General features: G+C 43.3%; 1 protein-coding gene across 1 annotated transcript in view; it reads right to left on the reverse strand.

The window, feature by feature from the left end:
* Nucleotides 1-10914, reverse strand: part of LOC110489263 (chloride channel protein 1) — a 44219-nt gene extending 33305 nt beyond the window's left edge. The window contains exon 1 of the mRNA XM_036971629.2: nt 10708-10914. Coding sequence (XP_036827524.1) covers nt 10708-10758 — 51 coding nt within the window. The 5' untranslated portion in view covers nt 10759-10914. The remainder of the gene's footprint in view (nt 1-10707) is intronic.
* Between the last annotated feature and the right edge of the window lie 1976 nt (nt 10915-12890).

Genomic DNA, 12890 nt, shown 5'->3' on the forward strand with positions numbered 1-12890 from the left:
ATGCATGGAATGTATCTTTTTGAGTGATAGCTATTACGTTAGTTTCTGATGGGGGTGGGGGGAGCAGGTGGTTGGTAAGCTACTACACCAACCAAAGATCAAGCCAAGATTCAAGGTATTTGATACTGTATCAGACAAGACCAGCAGTGGGTTGTGGGTAAGTATTTCACTCACTTTGTAATCATGACAGACACCTTTCACAATCAAACTAGAGAGGTGGGAAATTTAACATTCCAATTCTAAACGGAAGAAGACATATTCTAATTCACTTGCATAAACGGTCAATAAAGTCTACTAATGAATATGATAAAAAAACTATCAAACAGCAGAAAATCTTGTAAGGAACATGTCAACGCCAATATTTTCCAAACTAACAGTTCAATGGTCTTCAAACCTACACTGTTATTGTTTCATTTGCATGATATTGTTTTAGTGGCTCAATTGATTTATTTTTATTTTTATTTCACCTTTATGTTACCAGGTAGGCCAGTTGAGAGCAAGTTCTCATTTACAACTGCGACCTGGCCAAGATAAAGCAAAGCAGTTTGACACAAACAACAACACATGGAATAAACAAACGTACAGTCAATAACACAATAGAAAACAATCTATATACTGTGTGTGCAAATGAGGTAAGATCAGGGACGTAAGGCAATAAATAGGCTGTAGTGGCGAAGTAATTACAATTTAGCAATTAAACACTGGAGTGATAGATGTGCAGAAGATGAACATGCAAGTAGAGATACTGAGGTGCAAAGGAGCAACAAAAAAAAATAAATAAATAACAATATGGGGATGAGGTAGTTGGATGGGCTATTTACAGATGGGCTATGTACAGGTGCAATGATCTGTGAGCTACTCTGACAGCTGATGCTTAAAGTTAGCGAGGGAGATATGAGTCTCCAGCTTCAGTGATTTTTGCAATTCGTTCCAGTCATTGGCAACAGAGAACTGGAAGGAAAGGAGGCCAAAGAAGGAATAGGCTTTGGGGGTGACTAGTAAAATATACCTGCTGGAGCGCGTGCTACGGGTGGGTGCTGCTATGGTGACCAGTGAGCTGAGATAAGGCGGGGCTTTACCTAGCAAAGACTTATATATGACCTGGAGCCAGTGGGTTTGGTGACGAATATGAGGCGAGGGCCAGTCAACGAGAGCATATAGGTCGCAGTGGTGGGTAGTGTATGGGGCTTTGGTGACAAAACGGATGGCAATGTGATAGACTGCATCCAATTTGCTGAGTAGAGTGTTGGAGGCTATTTTGTAAACAACATCGCCGAAGTCAAGGATTGGTAGGATAGTCAATTTTACGAGGGTATGTTTGGCAGCATGAGTGAAGGATGCTTTGTTGCGAAATAAGAAGCCGATTCTAGATTTCATTTTGGATTGGAGATGCCTAATGTGAGTCTGGACGGAGATGTTACAGTCTAACCAGACACCTAGGTATTTGTAATTATCCACATATTCTAAGTCAGAACCGTCAAGAGTAGTGATGCTGGACGGGCGGGCAGGTGCGGGCAGCGATCGGTTGAAGAGCATGCATTTAGTTTTACTTGCATGTAAGAGCAGTTGGAGGCCACGGAAGGAGGGTTGTATGGCATTGAAGCTCGTCTGGAGGTTAGTTAACACAGTGTCCAAAGAAGGGCCAGAAGTATACAGAATGGTGTCATCTACGTAGAGGTGGATGAGAGAATCACCAGTAGCAAGAGCGGTAGCAAGAGCGACATCATTGATGTATACAGAGAAAAGAGTCGCCCCGAGAATTGAACCCTGTGTCACCCCCAAAGAGACTGCCAGACGTCCGGAAAACAGGCTCTCCGATTTGACACACTGAACTCTGTCTGAGAAGTAGTTGGTGAACCAGGCGAGGCAGTCATTTGAGAAACCAAGGCTGTTGAGTCTGTCGATAAGAATGTGGTGATTGACAAAGTCGAAAGCCTTGGGCAGGTCGATGAATACGGCTGGACAGTATTTTATCGATGGCGGTTATGATATCGTTTAGGACCTTGAGCGTGGCTGAGGTGCACCCATGAGCAGCTCGGAAACCAGATTGCATAGCGGAGAAGGTACGGTGGGATTCGAAATGGTCGGGGGATCTGTTTGTTAACTAGGCTTTCGAAGACCTTAGAAAGGCAGGGTAGGATAGATATATGTCTGTTACAGGGTCTAGAGCGTCTCCTCCTTTGAAGAGGGGGATGACCATGTTAGTTTTCCAATCTTTGGGGATCTCAGACGATATGAAATAGAGGTTGAACAGGCTAGTAATGGGGGTTGCAACAATTGCAATACATGACCCTCATCATCAATTTAAACAGATGAACCTTTATCTATGTACATACTGATGGAATTACATAATGACGTTTCAGACCTGAATAATGTCATAATCAGTGGTGTAAAGTACTTAAGTAAAAATACTTTAAAGTACTACTTAAGTAGTCTCTTGGGGTATATGTACTTTACTTTACTATTTATATTTTTTACAACTTTTACTTCACTACATTCCTAAAGAAACATTAATGCTATTTACTCCATACGTTTTCCCTGACGACCAAAAGCATTATTTACATTCTGAATGCTTAGCAGAACAGGAAAATTGTGAAATTCACGCACTTATTGTAACAATGTGCACTGAGAGTCAGGAAGCAAGTTCAGGGAGTGAGTGTTTTAATACATAAACACAACATAATACAAAATAAGAGACACGAACAACGAACAGACATGACACAGGAACAGAAGCAATAACGCCTGGGGAAGGAACCAAAGGGAGTGACATATATAGGGAAGGTAATCCGGGAGGTGATGGAGTCCAGGTGAGTCTGATGACACGCAGGTGCTCCATAACGAGCAGCCTGGTGACCTAGAGGTCGGAGAGGGAGCACACGTGACACTCATCAAGAGAACACGTGGTCAGATGGATCTTTTGTAAATAAAGTCTGGGTGTTGGAGTGTGCCCCTGCCTATCCATGCATTTTAAAAATAACATGGAGCCATCTGCTTTGCTTAATATAAGGAATTTGAAATGATTTATACTTTTACTTCTACTTTTGATACTTAAGTATATTTTAGCAATTACATTTACTTTTGATACATAAGTATATTTAAAAACAAATACTTTTAGACTTTTACTCAAGTAGTATTTTACTGGGTGACTTTCACTTTTACTTGAGTAACTTTCTATTAAGGTATCTATACTTTTACTCAAGTATGACAATTGGGTACTTTTTCCACCACTGGTCATAATACAGTTCAGGTAATGTGAGGTTCCATGTAAAACACAAATAACCAAATGAGTCATGTTTGCTTATTACCGAGACACTATGTGCAGCCTCCATTGTTGTAGTCTACATTTATGTCCTTTAAAGCAATTGTTATACACAACATTGCCAAAAGTAGGTGGACACCTGCTCATCAAACATCTCAATCCAAAATCATGGTCATTAATATGGAGTTGGTCCCCCCTTTGCTCCACTCTTCTGGGAAAGCTTTCCACTAGACATTGGAACATTGCTGCGGGGACTTGCTTCCATTCAGCAACAAGAGCATTATTGAGGTCTGGAACTGATGTTGGGTGATTAGGCCTGGCTCGCATTCGGCGTTCCAATTCATCCCAAAGGTGTTTGATGGGGTTGAGGTCAGGGCTCTGTGCAGGCCAGTCTAGTTATTCCACACCGATCTTGACAAACCATTTCTGTATGGACCTCGCTTTGTGCACGGGGGCATTGTCTATCTGAAACAGGAAAGGGCCTTCCCCAAACTGTTGCCACAAAGTTGAAAGCACAGAATCGTCTAGAATGTCATTGTAAGCTGTAGCGTTAATATTTCCTTTCACTGGAACTAAGGGGCCTAGCCCGAACCATGAAAAACAGCCACAAACCATTATTGCTCCTCCACCAAACTTTACAGTTGGCAGTATGCATTCGGGCAGGTAGCGTTCTCCTGGCATCCACCAATCCCAGATTAGTTTGTTGGATTATCAGATGTTGATGCCTGATTCATCACTCCAGAGAATGTGTTTCCACTGCCCCAATGGCGGCGAGCTTTACACCACTCCAGCCGACGCTTGGCATTGCGCATGGTGATCTTAAGCTTGTGCGAAGATCCTGATGAACAGTTCTTGTGCTGATGTTGCTTCCAGAGGCAGTTAGGAAATCGGTAGTGAGGGTTGCAACAGAGAAAAGAGGATTTTTACACGCTACAGCACTTGGTGGTCCCGTTCTGTGAGCTTGTGTGGCTTCCGCTTCGCTGCTGAGCCGTTGTTGCTCCTAGACCTTTCCACTTCACAACAACAGCACGTACAGTTGACCGGGGCAGCTCTAGCAGGGCATTTGATGAACTGACTTGTTGGAAAGGTGGCATCCTATGACGGTGCCACGTTGAAAGTCACTGAGCTCGTCAGTACGGGCCATTCTACTGACAATGTGTGTCTACGGAGATTGAATGGCTGTGTGATCGATTATACACACCTGTCAGCAACGGGTGTGTCTGAAATATCCGAATACACTCATTTGAAGGGGTGTCCATACTTTTGGCCATGTAGTGTATCTGTTCCACAAAGTGAAGGTCTACATTGCAACTCCATGCTATGGCCTTTTCTCAGTTGGATTTGCTGAACTCCTGCGTCCTCTCTCCTACGTCCTTCCTCGCTTCCTTTTGAAAAAGGTCTCCTCAAACCACTCATCGGTTTCCAGGCCACGGAGTAGAGAAGACGGAGGAGAGAGGGTGGAGGATGGACTTTTGCCAAAATTAGAAAAGGCCCATGACACAGTGGATAGGGCATGTTGACACAAAACATCCTCCTGAAATCAGACACAGATCAATGTCAATGGGGTGTTGGGCTGCTTGGGACAATATGCAATATCGAGTAGAACCCATACATCCATACACATACTGTACCTTTGTTTAGTGAACATTTTGATCTGATAAGCGGATCTTTCTCACGTAATTTACCATGGTACCCCACAAGCACATAGACATCATACATCAGACATCATTGAATTAGTGAAACAAAATATTTTGTGGGAAACCAACAATCTGTTGTGTGGAGTCTGAAAAGCCTCTAATGTATACTATGAGCGCTCAGATACAAACAACATCTGCATAGTGCAGTTGATCGCTGGTCAACATTGCGACAAGTAGTGACAAGTGGTGCCTAGCATTGACGCTTTGGGCCGGCCTTTCAATAACCTTTCAACACCTCTTAATTTAGTGTACAAGTACAGGTCTGTCTCTGTGGGTCCTAGAAAGAGTGCTGTACGTCAGTCATGGTCATACACACAGAAATGTATAGCAAATAAATCACCAACGAAACTGAGCTGCACACTCGACATGACTTCCATTGGACCAGACCTATCACCGTCAGGCTTACCATGGGGTGCCTTGACAAAGTATCAGACTGTATTATACCTGTATCGGGTAACTGTCCAACAAACCTCTTACTATAACAATATGCTGGGGAAGTTGTATCATTTCAAAAATAGGTCCTAAGGGGTTATAATTAGGAATTAAACAAGACAGAATATATGGGGATGTCTTTAAAAAAATATACACTATAGTATACATTGGTATTAATACTATAGTATTCACTGTAGTGTTTTTGCTGACTCTACTGTAGTATTCACTGTAGTATACTGTATTATTTATAGTTAACTATAGTATAAATGCTGTAGTGAAAGAAAACTGTAGTATATACTATAGTAATTAATGTAGTGTTTTTGCGGATTGTAGTACACTGTAGTATTTACTGTAGTGTTTTTGTGGACATTACTGTAGTATTTACTATGTTTTATTGTCTTTGACATAGAAGTGGAGGCTTTCTCCTTGAGGAAACCTACTGGAGAAATACAAAAAGAGTCATTTTTCCATAACCTGTAGGTAGGTAGGACTGGGGACTGAACTGATAGGTCAGAGCTTCTACTCTTTTCTATAACCTGTAGGGAACACAATAGTATGGTCTATACTTGGCATGTAGGTTTCTCATTTATGGGTGGCACAAACGGCGATATGGGGGAGGGGAATGGACAGAGTATTTACAATTTAAATACTGTAGTATTTACTATAGTTAAACAAGTGTGGTATTTTTGCAGAAATAGTATTTATAGTGTTTTTGCGGATAATAATGTAGTATTTACTATAGTATTCTACAGTTTTCTACAACATCTATAGTAATCATTACACGACCAAAGGATATTACAGTGTGTAATGTACTATTCTACAGTATACTACAAAATGCTACAGTAAGCACTACACAATCGAGGGATACTACAGTGTGTAGTATAGTATTCTACAGTTTACTACATAATTCTATAGTAAGTACTGTAAACGGTAAGCGGTAGTATTTTTCATGCGGGAACTTTCCCAGCTGCCGTCTGCGGATTCTGTGGACAGGATTTAGTAACAATGAATCTTTTATAACAGTGTGTTGTTGGATTTGAATGACTGAATTCAACACAAGTGTCAGTAGCAGACTTACGGATATTATGTGTACACAAAATCCATTTGGCTGTAGTCATGGATTTACTGGGAAATACTAGCCTCCAGAAAAGGAGTCAGAAATACTTTCAGTCCCCTGAAGTGCAGCAGTAAAGCCTTGGTTATGCCACTTGTTATACTATACCAAGGAAGAAGAAACCGCTCTCAACCGACTCACCCCTGGAAAATAGTGCAAGGTGTGGTTAGCCGTAACCCCACCTGCAATTGAGTGACGATCCTCTACACACCAAAAGATACTCAAAAGATAATCATGTTAATAATGACAAAATATCATAATAATGTTTTATAGAAACATTTGGTTTCATTGTAAATGATTCCATACTGTAAGTTAGATTTAAAAATTTGTTTGGGGAACATAAAGAAATTCTCCCCCTACAGATTCCCTTATTAGCGAGAGGTCTACCTTGAGACTTAATCCTCACTCCATTTTTATTTGCCCTATTTTTTTTATCAGGGTCCTTGTGTTTCCTAGTCGTTTCTATACAAACTCAAGGCCGTCTTTCACCTTCAGAATACATTGTGGTAACATAACATCTTGGCAAACTCCTGTGACAGAAAGGCAAATCTCTTTGATGCTCACTCCTCCAACAAAGGCCATGGGCGAGTTGGAATCTTAAATATTTCACCAATATATATGTCTAGTAACACACAGATGTTTTCACAAACATTTATTAGGCATTTACTTAACTAGCATCTAACTGGATCTAACTTAGGACAGTCAACTAACTGGTCCATGACTGTAATGCATCACTATCATATGGCTATTGGCTATTCTACACACTATAATATACTACAACTACTAATATACTACACAGTAGGTCACAGTAGGTCACAGTAGGTCACAGTAGGTCACAGTAGGTCATATGCTAAAGGTTTTGTAACCATTGTAATATTAACGTCCCCATCAGTTTGCTTGTTGATACATTCAGTTCAGTCTTGTAAAGTGCCTGTATAAACACTTTATCAACAAGCTGGTCAATTTAAAAGTTTTCAAATGAGAAATGACACCTGTGTGACTGATACACGTGTTTTATCCCATACCATCAGGTCGCTGCTCTCTCACAACTCCCATCAGTCTATTTCAGTCATCCTCTGCCTTTCCCTACCTCTGTCAGTACATGTAATCCCCCTCTTTCTCCATATTTCTCCTCCCCTCTGAGCCCCTTGCTCTCTTCTGCATCTACACCTCATGCACCTCACTTTCCCTCTCTCCCCCTTTCTCACCGGGTGTAACTCTACTCTGGTAGTTATATTTAGCACCGGTGTGACCCAACGTTCACCACTACACACTTCTCCACACCTCTCACTCTCTCTATCTCTCGCCCTCTGGGTGTATCTCCCAATCTCTCACTATCTGTCTGCTTGTCTGTCGTCCCGCTGACCCTCAAGGATTTCTGTAAGGGAGAGGTAGGTGTGAATGGACCACGGCATTTGGGCATGTTCGTAAAGCGGAAAGCAAGCACGTTTATTATAAAGTATACAGAGAGACATCAAATCACTCCGTGTGGATTTGATCAACACTGCAAAATAGATTTCATCTCAATGAACATAATAACGGCTCTTTTAGTAGTTTTCACAATGGAGGCACATACCTGGACACACCCGTGAGATAGTTAGGGTCGATTCAAATCAGAGAAAACAACATGGGAATAGATTATGATTCATGAGCTCTGCCTTCTGACAGTTACGGATTCCATCCGTGCGTTTCTTTTTTTAGTAACAGCTTGACAATGTAATGTGAAGAATTACATTTATTACACCGTCAAGCTGTTACTGATAAGTCGGATGGATAAAATACATAACGGTCATGTTATGAATGTCACGGATCCCTCCGGAACTTTTACACACACCTGTCCCCTGTTCCCACTGATTAGTAAGTTTGCCCTTTGGTTTCCATTGGGCTGTCCATTAGTGTTCCAAAGTCCGTTGGTGCGTGTGAGTACCTGTGGTGTGTTTTTGGGTTTTCGTGCCCTTGTGGATTGTGCAGATGATTACGGGTCTCGTCCCATGTGTTAATTATTGTGCGCGTGTGTTATTTATTCGAGGTACTCTTCGCTCTTTTGTTTGGGTTTCAACCCTGTGTGTTGTAGACGTGTTTATTTGGTCTTCGTCCCCGTGTCTTTACATGGCACGCCGTAATTTGGGTACAATAAAAAAAACGATTACGCATTCCTGCATCTGTCTCCCAATAAATTATACCAACGTGACAATGAATAATCACTGTTAGCGGTTGCAGGGCCTTCGCCTGCACGTCGGGCCTAACAACACCCTTAACTGTATTCACATTATAACATGTCCTCAAGTGGCACCAGCAGGGACACGAAAATATAAGAAGTTGTTGCAGTAATAATAGTAGTAGTAGTAACAAATAGGAATCTATCTACTTTCTACTATCTACTGTCTGTCTGTCTGTCTGTCTGTCTGTCTGTCTGTCTGTCTGCCTGCCTGCCTGCCTGCCTGCCTGCCTGCCTGCCTGCCTGCCTGCCTGCCTGCCTGCCTGTCTGTCTGCCTGCCTGTCCATCCATCCGTCCACCCGTCCTTCTGTATGTTTGCAGGTCCATTCATCTGCTGTTCGGATCGAACTATAGACGCGTGACATCTATAGCAATGGGCCACATGACGGGAATGTAAAGTCAAAGTCTTCCAGAGTATTAACCACATACATTCTCCGCATGTCTGTCAACAACTCTCCACATAACTCTCTATTGTGCCTGGCAATGGCATCTTGTTGAAATGAAATGGGAGGCCCCCAGGTGATATCATTTCTTGATCCTCCCCAGCACAATGACAAGGAGAACAGAAACAAACTCCCGCTCCAAAAAAGTGACACTTTTAGCCCTCCCGGGTGACAGTGTAAACATACAGTTATCACAGTCCACATGGTCTGCACAAACACACACACATGTGCACACACACACACGCGCACGCACGCACGCACGCACGCACGCACGCACGCACGCACGCACACACACACACACACACACACACACACACACACACACACACACACACAGGACATACAGTACATGCACACACACACACACACACACACACACACACACACACACACACAGGACATACAGTACATGCACACACACACACACCCACCCACACGCAGATACGCAGGTGTAGACACACACACACACACACACACACACAAGACATACAGTACATGCACACACACACACACACACACACACACACACACACACACACACACACACACAGGACATACAGTACATGCACACACACACACACACACACCCACACGCAGATACGCAGGTGTAGACACACACACACACACACACACACACACACATACCCATCACCATGTGGACACACAGTCTAACAGCCTATGGCCTTAGCCAAAGCCCCGCGGTATACGGTTTCCCTGTTAAATACAATACGCCACACCAATTTACATCCTGCGTGTTTCTTAAGAATCCAAAAAACATTCTGAACGTCCAATGGTTTATGTCCCTCTGGATGTTTTGGAACAATCTGTTCCCCGGGGTCTTAGACTACGTGACGCGCCGAGATTACAAGCATATTCCACGTGCACAATTGGGTTTACCCCTTCCCACACCACACCACACCACACTGATTTAACCTAGATTTATCACCATGGAGGAAATCACACTTTTCATGCAAACACATTTCTCCCAGGTCTATCTGAGAGCATGGAGAGGCACTTACCATCATACAAAACCAAGGAGGTAGTTGAACAAACAAACATCTATCTCCTCTTAAAAATGCATTATGTTTGTGGGTAAGCAACGAAAGGACCGAAAGGTGGAGAGGCTAATGAACAGGTGGCCGAGAAAGGCAGAGAGAGTAAGAGCAAGACGGTGAGAGAGAGTTGAGACGGAGACTGAAGGTGTGTGGTCCTCAGACTCACAAGACACCTGTTGCCATGAGCCTGTTGCCACAGTAACAGGCCTGCTAAGAGGTCTCTGTGACCACCGTGACAATACTGTGTCCCTCCCCATGCTCCCTATGCAAGAGCAGGGACGACCCGATATGTCATGCAAGAGATTGCGCAAGATTCATTTCCGAGTTAGAGATGAAGCGGCAGAGATAGGTAGCGTTACACAGTGGTACGCTGAGAGCGAATGGAATGAGATCAGAGGAGAAGTTACTGACAGAGTTACGGAGGGATAGGACGTGAGAGGAGAGAGACAGAGAGAGAGAGGAAGAGAGCGTGGGAGAAAGAGAACTGACCAGGGTCTGTTGGTATCTCAGAGCCTTCCTTTCCGACGCATCTGCGGCCATTGACACACTGTCACTGACCCAAAAATAAACCAGCTGTCGGTCTCAGCATTTCCAGCTCTGCGTTCGCGCCGGAGAGTACGCGCAGACACACATGCACACTGGAGACACACACAGAGAGATAGATACTCTCCCACACACACACACACACATTCTGACACAGTGTAAACGAGCCCTTGCAGTAGATCCCCCCCCTTCTTCCCTCCACCACTCGGATTGCCCACCCCTGTCCTGGTAAGCAGTGCGTGTGAATGAGCAGACGCCCCATGCCTCACTAACCCATCTCTCCCTCTATCAGATAGGTAGCACAGACTGTAGCAGTGGCTAATGGCGTACCCATCCTGTTGCCTGGGGCGACCCCCTAAGACTTTGAGAACCTGTTAATTTGAATAGACGTACAGCAGGGAAGGGGGGGGGGGGGGAGACAGAAGGGGTTGGGGGTGGAGACAGGGAATGAGAGAGTGAGAGAGATAGTTCATTGGGCATGGCCTGCTGTGAGGGATGTTCCTCGTTGGAGTTGGCACTGCACTATGTTGAGGGTATGGCTATGGCACAGGATGTTCTTTTGGCTTGTTGAGTTTGGAGATGTCAGGATATAGCAAGGTTCAGGGTCTAGCAACTGCGACTGTCTGATCCAGCAACGATGAGAGTCGAGAAAACAGATGTTGATATGCAATGCCCGTCAAAAAGAAAAAACATTCGGAACTCCGAAAAATATCCAAGGAGTTCAAGATACTACTGAACTTGATTAAAGATAAATTAATTTAAAATGCACAGAAAGGAGACAATTACATAATATGGTAGATGTACGGAAAGCATAGAGGTTTTCAGATCACAAGATGTTTTCAGAGCCCTTTAAAGCAGACTCTTTAGTGCTGATGTTTTAGGTGTTTAAAGTAAGTGTTAACTGAATATCTCCCTATGATGTCATACTCCTGAGGAGAATGAGCTCACCAATCAGTGGTCTACAGGAGGATGAGTTGGCCAATCAGTGGTCTACTTGCGTGAATATTTTTAATTACCATCTTACGCCCACACAATTCTGTTGTTGGGGTACGCCCACACAATTCAGTTGTTGGGGTACGCCCACACAATTCTGTTGTTGGGGTACGCCCACACAATTCTGTTGTTGGGGTACGCCCACACAATTCTGTTGTTGGGGTACGCCCACACAATTCTGTTGTTGGGGTACGCCCACACAATTCTGTTGTTGGGGTACGCCCACACAATTCTGTTGTTGGGGTACGCCCACACAATTCAGTTGTTTTTAACATACTTAATAACCAGTTTTTGGAAGGAAAACTATTTCACTCATATTGCAAGTCATATTTCGTAGAAATCTGGAAACACTGGACGGTTACTTTAACAGTTAACCGATGGACAAAAAGAAGTTCCCATGAATGTTTGTCCGATGGTGTTGGAAAACTGTTGAGTATTTATTTTAAAAAAACTAAGGAAACCCCAGCATGACATTGCAATGCCACACATCCTGTATACCCGTGGAGGCTGCTGAGGGGAGGACGGCTCATAATAACAGCTGGACTGGAGTCAATGGAATGGAACTGAACTTGATTAAAGATAAATTAATTTAAAATGCACAGAAAGGAGACAATTACATAATATGGTAGATGTACGGAAAGCATAGAGGTTTTCAGATCACAAGATGTTTTCAGAGCCCTTTAAAGCAGACTCTTTAGCGCTGATGTTTTAGGTGTTTAAAGTAAGTGTTAACTGAATATCTCCCTATGATGTCATACTCCTGAGGAGAATGAGCTCACCAATCAGTGGTCTACAGGAGGATGAGTTGGCCAATTAGTGGTCTACTTGCGTGAATATTTTTAATTACCATCTTACGCCCACACAATTCTGTTGTTGGGGTACGCCCACACAATTCTGTTGTTGGGGTACGCCCACACAATTCTGTTGTTGGGGTACGCCCACACAATTCTGTTGTTGGGGTACGCCCACACAATTCAGTTGTTTTTAACATACACAACCAGTTTTTGGAAGGAAAACTATTTCACTCATATTGCAAGTCATATTTCGTAGAAATCATGCCCCTCATTCATGAGCCAGAGTAACAGTGCACCAGAAGACTGATACTACCTACGTTACAGTACTTCCCCAATGCCCTC

The sequence above is a fragment of the Oncorhynchus mykiss genome, chromosome 30 (genome assembly GCF_057628025.1).
Source record: "Oncorhynchus mykiss isolate SJ-2025 chromosome 30, ASM5762802v1, whole genome shotgun sequence".
NCBI lineage: Eukaryota > Metazoa > Chordata > Actinopteri > Salmoniformes > Salmonidae > Oncorhynchus > Oncorhynchus mykiss.